This window comes from Chlamydotis macqueenii, chromosome 21, assembly GCF_036417535.1.
Source record: "Chlamydotis macqueenii isolate bChlMac1 chromosome 21, bChlMac1.mat, whole genome shotgun sequence".
Classification (NCBI taxonomy): domain Eukaryota; kingdom Metazoa; phylum Chordata; class Aves; order Otidiformes; family Otididae; genus Chlamydotis; species Chlamydotis macqueenii.
Window position 1 is genome coordinate 5,073,821 of NC_141576.1, and position 20,259 is coordinate 5,094,079.

Here is a 20,259-nt window from a genome sequence, read left to right on the forward strand (position 1 = left end):
TGTGCGCTTCAGCATGCGACAAGTTAGCCGCGCGAGAAAGTGGTCAGCCCAGGGTGGCACAGAGCCGGGTGCTCAGTGAGGCCCTTGTCCCTGTGGTCCTCCCAGGTTAATGCAACCCATACTGGATAAAGCTGGTACAGGTACTTGTGACCCTTTGCTTTTTGTTCCACTAAATATCCTCACCTGGTGTGTGTTCCCTGCCTTGTCCTTTGCAGAGGACATGCCATTTTTGTGGGACTTGAGCTGGGGGAAAGTGGAATCTGAGATGTGTGATAGTGGCCTCTTAAGAGGTGGTAGTTGTAGCCTTCATTTTCAGAAGGCATTGCGGCGAGTTTCTCCTCCCAGTTTTACTCAACACAGCCCTTTGCTAGTTTCTGTTCTCTCCAGAGACCCATACTGGGGGCTACTGCCCTGCAGTCCTTGCACTGCTGGCTGCAACAAATCCATGTCTCCTGACTGCGCTGCTCTGCCCAGGGAAATTGTCTTTGTGCCCTTGCAGCCGCTTTCCTTCCCTTCCTCAGCCCTGGCAGGAGCCAGCATTATGGGAACTGTGGGATGCTCTTCCTTGCAGCTCTCTCCTGCGTGGTCGTTGTCCATTTTCTCTTTACATTTCCACCAGTTGTGTGTCCCAATGCACCTGCTGCCTTCTGCCCAGTCACCTTCCAACCTGCTAGAATTATTCTGGACCTAATTAGTTTTTAAAGCCACCATTTCCTCCACTTACTATTATTTCTTCTTCTCCTTACTGAATATTTAGATATTCTACAAGTAAATTTACATTATCCTAATAAAGCAAATTCTTCAGTAAGGACACCAGAGATCTAATCTGATTTTTCCAGCATCCCCCTATGTAACTTTCAGCCAATTTATTTCTGTGCCTTGGTTTTCTTGCATCTCAAGAACAAAGGAGGAAAAGCATGGGCATGTGGAATTCACAGTACATACTATTTAAGCTTTTTAAGCAGTACAAATGAAAGTGTATATATCCTCAATGTAATAACATTTATTAGTAGTAGTGCTATATTCCTATCAAACAGGAATTCATGTCAAATTAGGTTGGTGCTGTTGCACTCATCAGAGCTTGGTTTCCCCGGGGTGAGTGTTTGCTTTGATAATACTTCTGGCTAGCTGAGCAGTTTGTGCATGTTATCACTGTCCCCAACAAAGCTTAGGAGGCTTTGGATCTGCAGTTGGTTTAGATTAGTCAAAGCTTTCCTTAGAGCACTAGCACTGATTTTCAAAGTGGTGAAGGTCTAGTCTTCCCCTCATCTTTAAGTTGTGTTCTACTACACCTGTAAAATACAGCAGTATTAAGCTGTTTAGGAAGTTCATTGTAATTGGTAAGGCTGCGGCAGCTCTGGCCACTTGAAGATGGAGAATTGGAAAGTTCAAAATGTGAAAATGAATGTGTAGAGCTGTTGGAGGCTGTAAGGTGCAGTTAAAATACCTGGTACTGTTTATCCTAATATCCTCACTTCCCTTCAGCGTGCACGCGGCTTGCCTGCAAGAGAGCCTCGGGGCCCCAAATATAAATATATTATGTGTATTTAAAGAAATCCCAACAAAGAAGGGAAAGCCTGTAGCAGTGTAGCATTACATGATGCAGAGAGATGCAACATATAAGATGCAAAAAGAAACAGTGATCTTCAAATCTCAAAGTACTCTTTGGTCTGGCCACAGGCTGCTCTTGGTGAGGGACATATCCTGTGGCTGTGCTTACACAGATGAGCTCTGCTGCTCACCTTGTGTGTGATCAGCGGTGTACGCTTCAGGCGGCTGTGATGCTATTTCAGATCTTGTTGCCAAAAAAAACCTCTTTTGACTTTTAAATAAGAGCAATTTGCCAGCCGTGTTTGCAGCCTGACTGCATAGCTGAAGCCAAAAGGCAGTTTCCCGCCTGTTTGGTAGCGCTAACCACATGGAGCAAAGAGTTTCAACTCTCTTAAAACTGCTCTTGCTTCCTGTTTGCTTTATGGTGCAATTAAATGTGGTGAGTTTGGGGTTTTTTAATTTGTTTGTTTACCTTATACCCCAGTAAGTGGAGGATAAGAGAGGCTACTTCTAACCTTGGCTGTAGAAGCAGTGAATACAGCTTCACAAACGTTACTGTTTACGAAAATTGCTAACATCTATGTGGGCCCAGGAGAGCAGGCATGGTGGGTTTTCTCTCCAGGTGCTCCACTGGCAGTTGAAAGCATTCTTGCCAGGCAATCCTGTAAGTATCAAGGCACCGTGGTTACATTACTTGCTTGTTGTCATCCTCCTCCTCCTCTTTCTCGCCCTGTTCCTTTTTCCCCAAAAAGCTGACCAGCTCTCTCATCTAGGCTGTGAACACTGGCTAAATTTCCCACACAGCAAATTGGTGTAGAGGAGGGATTTGGAAAGGAGCTGGTTAGGAGCTATTTTTTTACTATTGCCAGGCACTTAACTGGGGACAGAGCTGCCATGGCCCTGTGGCAGAGAGAGCCCGTGCAATTATAAAAAAAAAAAAAAGGTGACCATTCTTCTTTCCTCTGCACTCTCCTAATGAGTCCTGCATAAAACTTGGACCACAGTGCGACAGTCGTGAGTACTAGGCTGGGGTCTGCATCGTTTGCCAAGCCGCACGAGGCTGACCCCTGACTCAGCAGGAGCATGGAATCATGTTTCTGGTCAATTCAGCAGAATATATGGCACGGAGCACATGTTCGCTGCGTGGCAAGACAACTTAAGAGCTGAGAATACAAAATTAACCTTTCAGAGTTTTATTATCAACTCTGGGTAAATTTATACCAGGTTGACATGGCGTGGAGACGGTCTTTTGAACTGGCATGCCTAGCACATGCCTAACAGTGGATGCATTTGAAATAATGCCACGTGGGTGCCACTGGCCCTTCTTACCAGTGTTTTAGAATCATAGAATAGTTTGGGTTGGTTTTTCTTCAAACTCATTAGCACTGTCTTTGTTCTCAGTAACACAAAAGGAAAACAACTAACTGACCTTTCCCTTCTCTTCTTCCTGGAGGTCTCGGGTCTTTAATCTAGCAGGTTGCAACTGTGTCTCTGACTTTCAGTTCCTTTTTCCTTTCCCTACGGTTTCTGTTGTCCGATTTCTCACAGGCTGTGTGAGCAAATGTCCTCTAAGTGTTCAGAACAGTCCTGTCTGTGAAACTTGGAAATGATGAATAGAAAAGCTGTTGAAAAGGGGAAAAAAAAATAAAATAGCAGAACAGAAACCAGAATTCCTGTAAACAGTCTGTTAAAAATATCTTAAACACATGTCAGGGATGGTGATTTAAAATAGACAGTTTCTGAGCTTTAAAAGGTCACATTAAGATGTGATAGTAGATTCAAACGTAGTTGAAGAATGAATGTTTCAACAGTCACATTTTGTACTGATGGCAAGATGTCTGTGTGGCCAACTTGTAATGTTCAGGGGAAAAAAAAGAGTCAGATTGCAAGAATAATGAGCTTTTCTTGGATTATAACATGGAAAAAAATGAATTTATACCTTAATCACATGCCTCCAGCAGTAGAAGCTTTAGGAAAAATGGTGTTTCTGCGATTCGTAAAATTGCAGGACCAGTCAGGGCAATGCACTGGTGCTAACTGTGTCCTACACCAAGACTGGTGTTTGTTTCCATGTGTGGGAGTGAAATAATTAAAAGCACAAATCCAGGTTCACGCTCTCTTATTATTTGTGACCCAAAGGGCGGTGGGCACTTCTCAAGTGTGAGAGGAGATGTGTGAAAAGAAAGACTTTTTCAAGGTCTTTGGGTATCTAATTGCTGCTGAAAATTTAATGAGACAGAGGAGAGTGATTGTCTTTGAACACTGGAAATGTTTCTTATCCCCATCTGCTGCTTCTTTGGAACCACTAATTTCCCATGCTGAGTCAGAGAGCTGCTCGTGTGGAAAGGCAACAGCAGCCCCGCGGGGTGTCTGAGCGGCGGCCCACCCCTGAGGCACCTCGGGGCTCTGGTGGGATGGGCCCTTGGAGAGTGGTTTGGGGCCTGGGTGGGTTTCTCCTGCAGCCAATGGACCTGTACAACGAGTGGAGGGAGAAAAAAAGGGTAGCTAGCCTGTACGTCTCTGGTGTCCAGCGTGTAAAGGTGTGCGTGGTTCCTCTCTCTCATGTGGTGGAACCCCAGGAGTGTTACAACCTTTCGCTACCCTGCTCCAGCCCTGGGCTCTGCGAGCACCTTGCCTGCCTTGGAGGCATCTCTTGTCCCCTAAATCACTTGACTCTCCTTTGGGATTTGGGGTCCTCGCCGTCCTTACAGCACAAAACTTGGCCAGGTTGAAGGAAGAACAGTTGCATGACTGAGGCGGTCAAAGGTGCCCTGTCCCGTGTGAGCAGTGGTACCCGTACGCGTGGGTTGGGGGCTTGCCTTTGACTTTGTGTCTCACAGTCCTTCAACTCCGGAGCTGTTGTCTGCTGCTACCGGCAGCATGCGCGATACCCGCCACATGCACGGTCAGCTGCGCGGGGACGGTGGCAGCCATCTCGCGCTTTGGACGCTTTCTGTGCTTGGCTGCCACGACTGATTCCTCCACGGCGGTGTTGCGTTGCCTGTCGTGCATCTTCTCGTGCGCTGGGGCCGCACAAACCGGTGATGCGGGACAGCTGGAGTGACCTGTGCGCGTGACGGAGGGTGACCGGATTACTGCACCGCTGGGTTACCGGTGCGTGACACGCAGCTGCGCCGTGACCGGTGCGGGATCAGCGGTGCGCGATGGCACAGCTGGGGAGGGGCTTGGGTGCACGGCTACCTGCCCACCCGCGACCGGTGTCGGTGCGGGGTTGGGGGGGGGGAGGGGGAAGGTGTGTGTCACTGGTGGGCCACGCGTGGCGGCCGCGGGTGGGCGGCCCCTTTGCAGACGGTGCCCGACGCCAGGGGCGCGAGCGGCCCCTTTGCAGACGGTGCCTGGGCGCGCGCCGGGCCGAGGCGGGGCCGGGCCGTGGTTCCCGCCCAGCCGGTAGCGGGGCCGGGCCGGAGCTGAAGCCGGGGCCGGGCCGCGCCGGGAGCCCGGCCGCCACGGGCCAGCAGCGCAGGTGAGCGCCGGGCTGGGGAAGCGGGACGGGGGAGGGTTGAAGGAGCGGGGCCTGGCCGGGAGCGGCCGCCTGTCCGGCCCGGGTGGGTGCCCGTCCTCCGCCTCTCGCCCCTGCCTGCGTCTGTGCGCCGTTTGCCGCAAATCCCCGCTGCTCCTCGGGCTCCTTTACCAAACTGCGTTCTTCTTGAGAAAAAGCGCTCCTGCTGTGGGAAATTGGGGTGTTGTAGGGCTCGGTGACTGCGGGTTGAGCCTAGATTTGTAGCTGCTTTGGGGGTCAGCCCTTGAGGCCGCCCCCCCCCCCCCGCCGCAGGAGTAGCCGTGCTGGCAGCAGCACCCCGCTCGGGTGGCAGCGGTCTGTTGGGATGGTTTTTTTTGTTTTTGTTTTTTGGTTGGTTTTTTTTTTTGGCAGGACTTGGACGGTGACCACTCGTGTCACCTGCTGACCGACCCCACGGGGCGGCAGAGAGCTCTTGTCCTGCCGGGGTTTGTGCCCGGTCTTTACCCGGAGGGTTTGGCCCTCAGCGCCTTGTTCCCGCAATTGAAACTCACCCAGAGGTTTGTGCGAGCTTGGCAACGTCTGCCCGGCCGTTCTTTGGTGTAAAAAGTAAAGGAAGTTGAATATAGTTATGGAAGGTCGTTAGAAATGTATGACTGACTTTTGTTTTCATCAGCAAGATGTGCTTGGGTTTCTGGTATTGTCCACTCATGGGAGCAGAAGGAAGAAAACCAACCTAATTTCAACAACCTCTTCAGCTAGAAGCTTTCGTTTATTGCAACTTCCTCCAGCTCCCAGGCTCTGCCCATGTAAGCAGTAAGAGCAAGGGTGCAAGGATCCCAAACCACTTTGCCCGCGTTGAAGAATCGCGACATCCTTTGTGAGATGTACTTGTGCATATGAGAAAAACTGAAACACGGAGGAGTTAGTTGTTTGAAGTCACACTTCAAGCAATTGTCAGGGTTGGGAATGGAACTTTGCAAGTTGTCAGTTTTCAAACTCTTACTTTAACCTCTAAATACACTGTTTCCCGCTAGATGTTTCCTCAGACAACGCTGAAAGCGTAGTTGGTTGACTGTGAACTTGCTTAAAAGGCTGCTTGAAAACTTCCACCAGAGCAAGGTTCTCATGTCCTCTCATCAGAATCTTCTCTTACTCCCTGATGTTCCTCTGCTTCTCTCTAGTGATAGAATTTTACTTCCAGAATGAAGCATGGCTTTACATTTCCATTCCTCTTAAGTTGCTTTACTTGAGCTCCTCTTTCTCTCCCTCTGGCTATTCTGGTTGTCTCTAAGGTCCTGCTGAGCTTCATTGATGGAATATCACTCTGATGCTCTTTCTCTTGTTGCCCTGGAGCTGGGAGCCCCACAGAACGGCAGCCTGTTTTTATCGCCGTGTGTACATTCTGCTTTCCTATCTCTTTCCTTGCTGACAACCCCTTTCATCATCAGCCCTGCACACAAACAAGGTTAGCTCCAATTCAGATTACATTAGTGTAGTTCTGCTTCCCATTACTTTTCTCTGTGAGCTTGCTTTATGGGGGTGTGCGTATGTAAGGCGGGCATTGAGCAATGTAAATTGTCCAAGTAAAGGAGCCTTTATTTCATAAAGGGAAGAGCGTAAGCCAAGGGATTCTTTGGATCCAGTGGTTGTTCAAAGCCTGATCCTTGTAGTCTCTGCAAAACTAGAACACTTCATTTGAAGGTGGAAAAATCCATAGCTCTCTACTGACACCTTGGTGGATGAAAGATGCTGATTCTGGTCGGTAAATGCTGGTTTATATCAGCCCCTCTGGTTAGGGAAGGGGGTGCTCTCTAGTGTTTTAGAGGCCTGAAAAGTTAGGTGCGTGCGTTTTCATCCCTTGCTCAGTTATGCTGGGCAGATTCCATTGTACATCTACCTCAGTCTAATGGTTTGTGTAAGCAAAGTAGGAAGTAGAAGTGATTAATCAGGGACTTAGAAATCTCTAGTAAAAGGTGTTGTCAAAGCGATGTAACCATGAGTGTACTCGGTAGAGTTAGATGAAAAACAAAGCACTGTTTAAAGAATTAATGAATTGGTGCAGGGAATTGTGTGGCAGGATATGGGAGATCAATGTACAAACCAGAAGCTGATAATATGCAAAAAACTTTTTGACCTTTATATTTGGTAGAGGTAGAAGTCTTATTACAGTAAACCAAAGAAAGGAGATCAGACTGTTCCAAACTAGGGTTTGAGGAAATGAACCCTGAAGATACAAAAGCATTGATTTTAGGTGGTGGTCAGTACTTGAAAACTTCTCCACTCCTTTTCAAGGAGTCCTGTTTTTTTCCTACCTAGGTCATGGGCCAATGTGTGCATGTATTGAAGGAGGAACCAGAGACAATTAGAGCTCTGGTGCAACTCAGGTCTCTATTGAAGGTGCAACACTGTCCCAGGAACTGAAAGAGAGCAGTGGCAGTTGAAGAGCACCATTGGGACACCGATCCGTATTTAACAGAAAGCTTACTGGAAGTTGTAAAGAAAATACTTTTGTTGACGTGAGAGCGAAAACTGTCCTTATTAGTGCCACCTCTGTAACGAATGATGTTAGCAGGTATTCAAGAAGGCAGCAAAGCCATTCTTCTGTCATAAAAGGCTGCTGCTAGCTGAATGTCCAGGCTCAGAGTCGCTCTTGGTGGCATTCTGCAGGGGATGGCTGTGGGTTCTCAGTCCAGCTTACGGTGGGTCCTGTAGGCTGGCGAGAGCATCGGGGCTGAGCTGCTGCGTTGGGGGTCTCTGCTCAGCTGGGGTGAATGGGGCAGCACAGCAGACACTTGTGCCTCTGCAGGCTGGCAGTCCCTGAGGCTGTGTTTCTACCACCTCACACCAGCATGTGTTCATTTTTAGATGAATAAATAGCCAGGTTTTCAATACTTGTCAGCAGGCAGAGCTGCAAAGGCTGGTCTTACTGTGAGCTTCTGTTGATTGCATCCGTGTCGTGAGACTCGAGCCTGAATCAGGATTTTTTACGTTACGCCACACGGGAAGCAGATGCAGCATGGCTTTTCTGTGTGATTATGTGACTGGCGCAGGGATGTGAGTATCAAGCTAGCCCTGAAAGAGGGGAGTCCCCCTACAAAACTCCCACATGCAGTCAAGAGTTGGACTTGTTTGTGTGTCTCTGGAGGCATGCTTACCTGCTACAGGAGTTTTCCCAGTCTGTTCTTGGAGGGGAATTTGTGGGTTAATTTTGGAGTCTGTCAATGCTGAAATGACTCGCCGGCAGTGTACAGCGGACCTGTTTTACCTCGTGTGCCCCACCAAAAAAGCAAGCCTAAGCTTAAAACACCTTCAGAACACTCACTGAAATGGGTCTGCGCCTATGGAAGCTCAGGGTTGGTTCCAATCTGCAAAGTAGATTGGATTCTGTGGTAAAGACGTGTCAAGCACGTGTGTATGTAAAAATTCCCGTGGTCTCCTCCCCCAGCGAAGTTGATGCCTGCAATGAAAGTGACTTTCTTCTGTCTCCCACGCACCACGCATCACCTGTGAGCTCTGCGCCACTCATTTCTTATAAACTTGAAAGGTATTTTTTTGGTCCTGGGGTTTAGTAATTTTGTAATGTGTTTGTGGGTGTTAGAGCTTCCGTGTCTGTCTAATGCTGCAGCCTCACAGAGGTTTGTGGAACGCTACTCCATGTGTGATCTTGCTAGCTTGCTGCTTTTTTTTCCTTTTTTTTCCCCCTCCCTGCTCAATAGCAGTTGTGTGTTGTAAACACCAGAGCTGTGGTTGATAAACTTTACCAGAGGAAATTTGTGTTAGCGTGTTTTATGTTGACTGCTGGCTTGTTAAATACTGACTGGGTAATTTCAAATGTACCTATTCCACTCTGCCTAAACCTGCCTTTATGTGCAAGTTTGTATTCCTTAGGGTGTGTGAACTCAAAACATGCTACCTCCTGTGACAATGTGGCTGTATTCATCCTGTGGCATCCAGCGACACTGGAGTTCTGTGTTCTGTCCTGGCAGGCTGGTGCATGGACCAGTCTCATGGGTGGATCAGCTCTGCCTTGGTCACTTCTCTCTGTGAAAAACAGACATTTATTTCCTTCACACTAACTAGTGTGGGGAGGGCAAAGCGGTCTGGAGCTTTCCTGCAGAATAATGAGTTAAGGCAAAGGGACAAGAGGAAGCTGAGGACTTGCCTTCATTTAAAACCTGGAATTTTGTGTGTCATTATTTTTCTCCACCTCTTTTTCTGCCTAGTGGTGAAGAGGTCTGGGCTTTGTAAGTTGGGTTCATTCCCCATGTGATTCTCAGCAAGAAAGTGATTAGTACCAGTGGATGCATCTGTCCTGGTTGCTCCCCTAGGAAATTACTCCAATCTCAGAATTACTGAGGGATTAAGGAGCAATTGTCCACGGCTAGGAGTTTTTGCTGCTTGTTGGGCTGATCTGAACCAGAGCCAGGAGTCTGTGTGGAACGCGACCGTGTGTATTTCATTCCTAATTTCCTGAGAAAAGTCTGTCTTGCACAATTTTTACTTTCTCCTTACAAAAACATTCCACAGAGCAGAAATACATGTGAAAAGGGGAGTACACTTGAATTCTCTGAAGAGTTGTGGGGAATAGCTTTATGTCTGGACTCACATAAATCTATTGTCGGGCATGTGCTTGATGCCTTGGGACCTATGTAGTGTGACAGCATGCATTTCTCTTCCTCTTACACACTCTGAGAAATCCAAAGCGATACTGGGCTCTGCAGTTTGAGAGCTTGTTTGTCTGCAGACTGAAAGAAGCAGCTGTGATGGCCCGTGCAGACAGGAGTCACAGCCCGTGCTGTACGTCGGCTGGTCCACACGCTGCTTGTCCCACTGCTAAGCTCTCCCATTCGGTTGTGACAGGTCACTCTTCACATCTTCTTAGCAAGATCTGAGGTTCCCATCAAGTGTGCTTGCTTCTTTTTGGGGAAAAAAAAAGCTTACATTACTGCCTCCCTGTGGGACAGGAAGAGCTGTTCTTTCTTTAGGGCAACTGCCCGTCTCAGGAAACGACAGAATAACGTTTTGAGCAAACTGCGTCTTGTTTTCATGTGCTCGGCCATGCCAGCAGCACTGCCAATGAGACACTGCTCCTGCAACTCCTGCTTGTGCAGCAATACCCTTTCCTGGAGTCAGTACAACTGCATGGCTTGTAGAGAGCCTTTCCAGCGCGTCATCTTGGGTATCCTGCCCGAGCAAGTACGTGCCATGGGGCAGTTCTTAGGTGTACAAGCAGGCCCAGACCAAAATTGCCGCCCAAGATGAATGACAAAGTATTTCAGGCCCTGTGGTTTCCTCAAATATTTTGTGCATACCTCCAGTTCACGGCCTACATGGAGTTCTGCAGGCAGTATACTTGGCCCTCATGGGGGGGCCAGGTCTTCAGCTTGGATGTACACACTGCTATGACTTGTTTGGCTACCGAAAGAGATCAGCTGGCCGGCCAGTCTTGAGGTCCATCTCCCTTGGATGGAGTCCATGTATGTGCTAGCTGTAGACCAGGAGCTTTGTGCGTTCTGGGGGTCTGTTCTGCTTTTTAGCCCCTGCAGTGCCAAGTGCCATGTGCATCCTGTCCTGCTCAACTGTCTGACATTCTTAGAGTTAGAAGGCAGCAGTGTACCAGCCTTGCACTTGAAACGAGTATTTGAGGGTTGTGGGAGATGTGGAGGAAGTATTGTAGGAAGATGTAGGTGGAGGTATTCTAGCAAGAAGATGGTTTGGGGTATATCGCAGTAGGAGGAGCGAGGACTGGAGGTGTCTTATGATGGAAAGTGGGTGGCTACAGCTCAGCGTTGATCTGCAGGGGTCTTGGATAGCCTTGTGTACCTGCTTGAGGTTGGCTCTGTGGGTTTGCGTCCCACTCAAATGCAAACTTCTGTCTCGCTCTTGCTCGTCCTAGCTTTGAGATATGCAAGTTGTGCAGAAAACTAATTTCTGTCAAGTGTGGATTGATTAACTTGAATCTCAGGTTACCAGACCTGGAGGTCAGAACCCTACCGCAGCGTGGGATTTTTAACAGTAATCTGTCTGTTCACCAGGATGAAAATCTGAGATGATGTTGGGGCTTTTAAAAATTGACAGCTGCAATGGGGAATCATCTTTTTTTTTTTTTTTTTAAACTGCTGCAGTGAAAGACAAAAGGTATATCTCAAACAACCCCAGTAGCGTGAACCCTGACAAAAAGGAATGATGCTGCATTTGGCTATTCACAAATGGCAAAATGACCCGGAGAAAGGGGAGCTGCAATTGCTTTTCCTCATGAGGTCAAGGTAGTGCAAACAAAATTACTGCCTGGAGAACTCTCTTCCAATTTCCCAAGGCAAAAAGAAAGGGGAAAGCGGGGTGGTGCAGGAGTATTGATCTGCGCAGAGCTTGCTTCCTGTAAAGACTGTCACACTGGATCAGATCTAAGGCCTGACGAGCAGAGCATTCTGAATTTAGTAATGGGAAGGGGAGAGACCTGGTAAACGAACTGTTAGAAACAGTGGAAGTCCAGAGTTGTTCTTCCTTTGGCGTATCCACTCCAGGTTCTGTTGGAAAAATCCCTCTATGTCAGGAGGTAATTAGGGAGTTTGGAAAGACAAGCTATTGAGCAACTTGAACTTGACATTGTCGTGCTAATACCTTAGATGAGGTACTTCCTGTCTGGGATGTGGCATCGAGTAGAAACCCTCAGCAGAAGGAAGCAGTTCAGCCCTTGCTGTGTCTTCTCTCTCTGCTGGGCAGTAGTCGTGGTAGTTTTGCTGCTTTTGTTGCCATTGGGAAAGGCTGAGGCAGCAGGTATTCTAGAAGCTTGCTGTTATTGTTAATGAGCAGAAGACGAGGCGAGCTTGTTTTGCTTTATTCGAACTTGTAAACCTTGCCTCCTCCCCCAGTTACTTCCCTCCTCCTTAAGGCACATATGGGTGGTTTTGCGGTCTCTGTATCCGGTCTCTGTGTGATACAGCGCGTGCTCTGAGGAAGCAGGACAGATAAAACATAGCTCGTATTTCTGGGAATCCTTACCTCACTGCTGATGGGGAAGTGTGCTCCCGGGCACGGACAGATAACTTGCTGGGCTTCTTGTCACTCTGAAGCATAGGGCCGGCTCACAAGAAGCTGCCAGCAGGACTTCATGATTTGGGAGACCCAGATCTTCAGCAGCACCTTGCTCGGTTTTGAAGTTTGTACATTGTCTGACAGCTGCATATTTTCATATTTTCAGCCATATTTTAAGTTGTGAATGAGCAAATTTTGTACTGGATTCATGGGCTGAGGGTGAGTGACACTGTTAGAATTGATGGGGGCACGTGGAGGGCTGAATTTAGAACCAGTCAGATTGGCAGGACGATGAAGCCTTGGTTTCCACAGCAGCTACGAGCCATGGCTGTGTGAGCACCCTCCAGGCTGTACTACTGTCCTGTTTCTGTGCTGACCTGGTGGAAAAACTCTCTGCTAAGTGAGAGGGAATTTAGGTGAGCTGGTTTCTCTGCTGAGGTGCTTGAAGGGAGTTAGAACCACTTATCTGTCTCTTGCTAGGAGCAATGCTAACAGTTCCGGGCTCTTCCTGCGCATGGGGACACCACGCTCTGCTGCCCGTCATCGGTGGAGGAAGTGGGAGTTTTATACTGCTGGAGTATTTTGGGCAAATGGATGGAGCGTGAGGGTTTCTCTGACTTCGGTATTACCTGTCTTTAAGAAAGAAACTGTATGGCGGGCTTCTACTGAATGCCTTTTGCTCTAGCTGCTCACGTGTGCACTTATCCTGTGTTTGAAAACAACAATTCGTACCTGATAGCATTCAAATTCTTTTCTCTTATTTGCATTCTTTGGATGTACTGAGAACAAATTGTAGAGCCATGCCAAGCGAAAGGATGCAGATGGAATCAACAAAACTATTTTGATAGCTTTAGCCTTAGATTTTGTTTACCCTGTACTTGTAGAGTGGGGATGTACCGTGGAGTTTTGTTTGTTTGTGTATATAAAAAGGCATGCATAGCCAGAACCAGCTACATCTCTTTCTCCCTCTTGCAGACTGGAACTGAGCTCTGGAAGAACAAAGTGGAGCCTGGAGCATGCGGCCTGAGGATTGCCTTACCAAGCCAGGGGTAGGGACTCATTGTTTCTGTTGGCTGCCTGGTTGTAGATGAGCTATTGGGATAAGTGCCTTTGTTCTCGAGTGAAGATAATTCTTTAATTTTTTTTTTTTTTTTTTGTCAAGTATAGGTGTAGATGTTAATCCTAGTCTAGAAGAGATTAAGAAAGGGTTGCATTGAAATAGAAGCAAATTCTATAGCAAGAACGCCTCTGGGGCTTAAAGGCACTGGACTGGAAATTTGACTAAGGTGCATCTTTTCCTGAACTGTGAGGACACGCTAATCTTGCTTTCTTTGGGTCCTTTTGCACACTGTTTCTACAGAGCCCAGCACAGATCTCAGGGTGACTATGTAGTCAACAGCAGCAGACTTTTTTCTTTTTTTCCTCGCAGGTGGTGGCGAAGAAGTGAGCAGGATGCCCCCAGGCATTTACTGCCCTGTGGAATTCTGGTCCAAGGGGGAAAACCAAAACATCCAGGTGGACTTTCTGCTGCCCACAGGCATATACTTAAGACTCTCTGTGTCCTGCAATGCCAGCTTGGGCACCATTAAGCAGGTAACAGCATTGTTCCACAGTCTTATCTGCAATTCCTGGAACAAGGAGTTTGTTCTTGGAGATCACCTAGGGAAATGTGTTGGGTCTTAACTCAGTGCAAGTTGGATTTCTTCTGCATTGCTCTGAGGCAGCTCCTGGTGACTCATTATGAGAGCCCCTGCTTTGTGACAGCCTCTGCAATCCACTAAACCCACGTCTAGCTGCTGAGACTGCCAACAAGAGGGTGCTGCTGGTGGTGCCAGTGCTGTCAGGCTCGATTCCCTGGGTGCTTGTGTAACCTTGGGATGAGAATTAGAGTAACTATGGAGTGAGAGCAGATTTGAATTGGCCATGGAAGCCTCATGGGCTGTGTGTTTCATTACTGCTCCCCTGACCCAACCAGTTCCCACACTGGATTTTTCATTATGAAGGCTCTTGTGTATCCGTATGCAAGTAGGTGAAGTCACCCACCAATAGCCAAGGACAAATGCTGGATTGGACTGGCATCCTGAATACTCTGAGTCAGCCTTCTCTTTCTTCACAGGAAATGAATCCTGAAAATTTGGAATAGTAATGATGGAGAAGGTTTTTTTTAGTGCTTCACTCAAGGAATAAAATGCTGTAGTGAAACTATGTGTAAAAAAAAAAAAAAAAAAAAAAAAAAAAGTAGCTTCTTCGTTGTTTCCCTGGGCAGGAAGCAGGCGTAGGGAACAGTGGAAAAGGTTTTCTCTGCAGCAACAACCTGGCCTGGATGAGTCACAGATCACAAGGGACAGCAGCACAGTGCCAAATTATCCCAAGTTTTCTCATGCTGCAATTTTCAGGTAAAAAAAAAAAACAACAACAAAATCAGCTGAAAAACCCCATGAGTATAGCTGATTGGTTCCAGCTTTTAAGTTACACGTCTGTCTTTCTCGGCCAGCAGGCAGGCTGGCTCAGACCAGGGGTCCATCTACTCCATTTTGTCTCCTATAGCATGCACTTAAGATGAGAGTGAAGAAATGGAGTACGAACAGTCATGTGGAAGTGTCATCCACTGCAAGTGAAGGATCTCTGGGAACTGGATGGTGTTGGGAAGACTTCAGAGAAGTTCTTGTCTCTTGTCATAGATTTCGTGTTACTGGGGGCAAGTTACTTACCCCAGTTTTGCTTCCAGTGGGAGCAGTATCTCCATTTCACAAGGCTAGCAGTCAGCAGGTACTTACTGTGAGGTGTTCAGGTGTGGGTTATTTAAATACTCGGGTTGAGAGAGTATTTACTTTGTCTGAAAGGAATAGCAAGCATGAAAGAAGGAAGTCAGTTAAAGGCACTTGCAAATAAATCTACTCAGCAGTTCAGCACGAGTTGGAGCCACCAGACTTGGCTGAAAAGCAGCCTGTGATTGCTGGGCCAGGAATGCTGCGAGAAGGTTTGGCTGTGCATTCCCTTTGCTAAATGATGTATCTCAGGAGAGTGAGGTTGTGGGGGGACAGGAAGAGGAAGACGAGGTTCTGGCAGTGCAGCGGTAGTTTCACCCTTCTGTTGATCTGGCGCAGGTGGTGTGGAAGCATGCTCAATATGAGCCGCTGTACCATATGCTCAGCGATCCCGAGGCCTACGTCTTCACGTGCATCAACCAGACAGCAGAACAGCAGGAGCTGGAGGATGAGCAACGGCGGCTTTGTGACATCCAGCCCTCCCTACCAGTACTGCGGCTTGTGGCTCGAGAAGGAGACAGAGTCAAGAAGGTTATTAACTCCCAGATCAGCCTGCTCATTGGAAAAGGTCAGTTCCCCCCTCATTGGTCTTGCCAGGAGTGTGGCAGGGGTGCTGGCTGTAGGTGAAACGTGCTTCTGTCCCAGACAGCCTGGCTAGGCATGGAATGGTGATGGAGCTCTGCTTGTGCAGGTGACGAAATTGGCAAGTCTGGTGGATGTGGTAAGGAACCAGCGTGTGTGCAGACCCAAGAAGGAGTGATGTTTGCTGCTGGTAGAGGCTACAGTAATTGAGTCAGTGCGGTTGCACGTACTAAATAAGCTATTACTGGTAACTTGGCTGACTCTTCTCTTCTTGGCCGAATACTAAGCATGTGTTTAGGAAGACTGTTTTACAGACACTTGATTATCAAGGGCTGTTTTCCCCCATTGAGTGCAGATGCTTATTTTGTCTTTTTCTCTTACTCTCTAAATTTAGGATTACATGAGTTTGACTCCGTGCACGATCCAGAGGTGAATGATTTCCGCACCAAAATGTGCCAGTTCTGTGAGGAGAGAGCAGCAAAGCGGCAGCAGCTCAGCTGGGCAGCTTGGATGGAGTACAACTTCCCCTTGCAGCTGGAGCCCACAGCCAAAAGCCTTGGGACTGGCTCTCTACCTACTCCCAGCAAGAACATTTTTGTCAACATCAAGTTTCAATCTGGCGGGGTAAAGCACAAACTTTTCTGTGACAACATTTAACTGGTTTATGCTTTCCATTTGGGAACCTTTGGGCATTTGGAGACAGAATAATGTGTGCATGGACAGTGCTCCTGTGTGTTCAGTGTTCATCTTCGTTCTGCAGATTCCTTTGCCTGTGGAGATGGTTGGGAGGGAGACTCTGAGCTTCCAACCGAGAGAGCTGTTCCCCTTCCTGAACATGCGTTGAGTGTACGGGTTAGCTCATAGCTGAGGCTGCTGCATGCACATGTGGTTTTGGAAAGCTTTTTGGTTTGGGGTAGGAGAGGAATACAGAATCCAATACATACCTTTCCTTTTGAAGCCCAAAAGTTCCCTCAGCTCATGCTCAGCACACACTGCTTGCAGGCACTGGTCTGCGTTGTCCATGGGCCCCTGTTCTTGCCTGCTCCCCTTGGCTAGTGTGGTTTTTGCATGTTGTGCCTGGGCATGAAGCGGGAGCCATGGGAGAAGGGCCTTCCAGAGCAGTGTGTTTGAGCGTGGTGACCCTAGCCACCCTCTGCCTTGTTGGTGGAATGACAGCGGGAAGATTTTTAATCACTAGCAACCACATGAACTGGTGATTCTACTTAAACTGAAGTTCCTGATTTCCAGCCTTGCGCTTGCGCTGCTGAAACATACTCCTGCCTAGTTTGGCAAACATCCCTACTTATTTGCTGCTCTGTGTGTGTGGGTAATTCTGCTTGTCTATCCTTCTCTTTATTGTCAGCAACAGGAATGTTGTTACCTATCTGCTGAGCTACTGCTGCTCCTTGTGCTGATTTCAGCCCTTTGCTGCTATTTGATGGTGTGCTGTGTTGCTGGGATTGCAGGAGAGCTTCACTTTCCACATCTCCCCGAAGGAGTTCCCCATCACGTTAATGAGCTATGCTATCAAGAAGCAGGCTACTGTCTTCCGCCACGAGACACTGGATAACCCAGAGGACTACACACTGCAGGTGAATGGGAAATGTGAATATCTCTATGGCAACTACCCTCTGTACCAGTTCCAGGTGAGCCTTTTGTCTTGCTTTATCAGTCAATCTGTTCCCATATGGTCTCCTCTTGCTGGGAGGGTGGGTTGAGACATGTTACCCTCCATCAAGGAGGTAATGCTGTTTACAGGAATGCAACTCATCAGTGGTAGGACCTGGATGCTACTTAAGGCAAGGAATACTTCTAACAACCTAACAGTTTTGGGGGCTAGCGATCTAAGCCTGTTTCTGGGTAGCAAATGCTGTGTAAATGCATTTATAAACTGTGGTTCTGGAAACATCTGCTTGCTTGCATGGCGGGCTGGGGATTCTCCTCCTGAAAGGTGGGTGACTAATCCTGTATTCCCCAGGCCGGGCAAACTGCTGTTGGGAGTGCTGAATCCTTCTCAGTGTTTTCCCTTAATGTAGCTGTTTGAGTCAGTTGATAAAATGCCAGCTATAAAAGGCACTTAATATTCTCAGTTCTGGCAACATGAGTCTGGTGAGTTGCAGGTTTATAAAGCAAGAGGAGATGAATTAAAACTGCATTTTGATTGTTGCTGTGTCCTTACTCCTTACACCTGTTTCTGCTTCAGACAGTTCTGATTTGCTTGACTGCTCTTACCTGCCTGGCTCTGTTTCATCCACACTGACTCTCTCCTCTCTTGGCAGTATATTCGCAGCTGCCTGCACCGAGGCCTGACGCCCCACCTGACCATGGTACACTCCTCCACTATCATTGCTATGAGAGATGAGCAAACCAACTGTATTACCAGCCCCCCAAAGATGGCTGCCAAGCCTCCCCCGCTCCCTAAGAAAAAGGTAAAAGGGGACAGTGAACCCAGCAGGGTCACCCTCAGTTCATCTATTGATGGAGATGCTGCTCTGGTCTGGGAACAGCAGCTGGTTCTCCCTGTCTCTTAGGACAGGTTCTTAGCTAGGGTCGAAGAGCTGGAAATTTCCAGTCAGCCTTCCAGCTCCCTCCGTGCCTTCCCTGGTTGTCACAGACTTCATGCTGCCCACCTGCAATGCAATGCTCTTTTCTATTGGAGCAAAAAGCATGTGATGAGAGACAAGGTTTGGCGCTAGCTTGAGAAGTCTTTGTTGCATCTGTTTCTGATCAGAACCCTTTTTTCTTTCTAGCCAAATTATGGTTCTCTCTGGTCCTTAGAGCAGTCTTTCTACATTGAGCTGGTGCAAGGCAGCAAGGTCAATGCAGATGAGAGAATGAAGGTAGGTACTGACTCACTTTGGAGTTTTGGTTTTGTGTTTTGCCTTTCCCAGGTGCATCTGTTTTGTTTGTGTGGTGTGGAAAGCAGTAGCCAACAGCTTGATCTCACATGATACTCCATTATGCTTCATTCAGCCTTTGGACGGTTTCTAAACTGCAGCACAACAGGAAGGTGAAGGGAACTTGCTAGCCAGCAGCCCAGCAACAAAGCAATGCATTCTCAGAAACACTCCCCTGCAAAAATTTAAGTAGCAAACAGATCTGCTGCCCAGTGGTGATACTGCCTGACAGCGGTGTGAAGGGACAGGAAGGTCTGCAAAAAACAGAGGGGAAATCTAGCTCTGAGAATGGTGGGAGAGGTGATGACTGGTAAAGTTAAGGCAGAAAGCATGATGCAGCAGCGCCCTGGGATTTGCAAGGTGTTTGCCATGGAGGGGGAGCAGCTGAATGCAGAGAAGGGGAACAGCACCCCTTTGGGAAAGGAAGGGAACAGGCCCCTGCAGACAGCTGGCCACTGGCGCTGAACTGCAGGCCTGTTTAGGGACTGAGCTGTTTGCACGTGCTCTTCTCCTGCGATGTTGATTTGCCTCCTCTGTCATAAGCACCTGCCCAGCTCTTGGTGTCTGCCCTGGTTTTTCAGGCTGACAGTTTCCTGAGCTTTTGCAGCTTCTTGGTGGGCAAGGTTTGGTGAATACTTATATTGCCCAACTTTACAGGCTGAAACCTGTAATACTCTTACCGATGGATTACCCAAGCAGTTTGCAATGATTAAGCAGCTCTTGCAAGTCTGCATAAAGTAAAAAGATAATAATGCCCTTACTGAAGTTGAACAAGGAAGAAGATCCAGGAACTTACTATTTCAGTGAATCAGGAAGGAGATAGGAGTAGGACATCCTGTTCAGGGGAGTGGATGCCCTGTCCCATTTCTCTTCTAGTCATGCGTCTTCAGCAAACAGGTTAAGTCCTTGTGGATTCATGGTATTCTCTTATTTATCCTTCCCTCAGCTGGTGGTGCAAGCAGGTCTCTTTCATGGCAATGAGATGCTGTGCAAGACGGTGTCAAGCTCTGAAGTGAATGTATGCTCAGAGCCAGTGTGGAAGCAGAGGCTGGATTTTGATATTAACATCTGTGACCTTCCCCGTATGGCACGACTCTGCTTTGCCCTCTATGCTGTTGTTGAAAAGGCCAAGAAGGCACGTTCCACCAAGAAGAAGTCCAAGAAAGCTGTAAGTAAAGCCAGTTTGGGACTGAGCTAGGCTTGCCATTGCTGGAGGGCACAGGACACCGTTCAGAACCAAATGCTCTTTGCTTTCAGAAGACGACTTTATTAATAAAAGAGCTTACAGAATGATGGCCAGTAACTCCTTCAACAGAAACAGGAAACTGAGGAGTGGCTGCCTGTAGGAAAGGTTGTTTAAATGTAATTCCTTGTCCAGAAAGACCATTAAGAAACATACCCAGCATCTGAATGCACATAAAGAGGAATCATTTGTGTTAGTGTCTCTGTTTTGCTGTTCCGCAACTTCCTTGTTTTGTAGTTGAGGTTAAAACAAAGTCTGTGTTGCATCTTCTTTCTAGTAAGATCTTTCATGCAAATCCCCCGTGGAGCAAATTAACAGCTGAGAAGGGGGAAGAAAATGAGGAATGTAAACACTGTTTACAGCAAGGCTTTAGACAAGGTAAAATGAAAGTGCAGAATCTTCAGGGTTACTGTTCTGATGCTGCAAATTGAGGATGGAAAGTGCTAAATTGCTGTGGAAACTCATTTTGAGCTTCTGAATCAGAGATGTGGTGATATTTCTCACTTTCCTCAGTTCTATTCCAAAACTTCCAGGCCATTAATAATTCAGTAACTAAAAGTAGATCTTGGTGCAGACTGTAACTGAATTGCTCCTTTCCCAGTGTGGTAACTTAAGCATGATGTCTCTAGCTCTTTACATGTGAAGAGTTTTCTTTGTGAGCAACAAATGCATTTGTTCCTCTGCAAATTATCATTTCTGCAG

General features: G+C 47.6%; 1 protein-coding gene across 1 annotated transcript in view; it reads left to right on the plus strand.

The window, feature by feature from the left end:
- The first annotated feature begins 4,940 nt into the window (after positions 1-4,940).
- Positions 4,941-20,259, plus strand: part of PIK3CD (phosphatidylinositol-4,5-bisphosphate 3-kinase catalytic subunit delta) — a 28,629-nt gene continuing 13,310 nt past the window's right edge. The window contains exons 1-9 of the mRNA XM_086764504.1: positions 4,941-5,035; positions 13,043-13,116; positions 13,497-13,660; positions 15,175-15,403; positions 15,812-16,041; positions 16,884-17,063; positions 17,697-17,846; positions 18,168-18,257; positions 19,261-19,482. Of these exons, the coding sequence (XP_086620630.1) occupies positions 13,520-13,660; positions 15,175-15,403; positions 15,812-16,041; positions 16,884-17,063; positions 17,697-17,846; positions 18,168-18,257; positions 19,261-19,482 (1,242 nt within the window). The 5' untranslated portion in view covers positions 4,941-5,035; positions 13,043-13,116; positions 13,497-13,519. The remainder of the gene's footprint in view (positions 5,036-13,042; positions 13,117-13,496; positions 13,661-15,174; positions 15,404-15,811; positions 16,042-16,883; positions 17,064-17,696; positions 17,847-18,167; positions 18,258-19,260; positions 19,483-20,259) is intronic.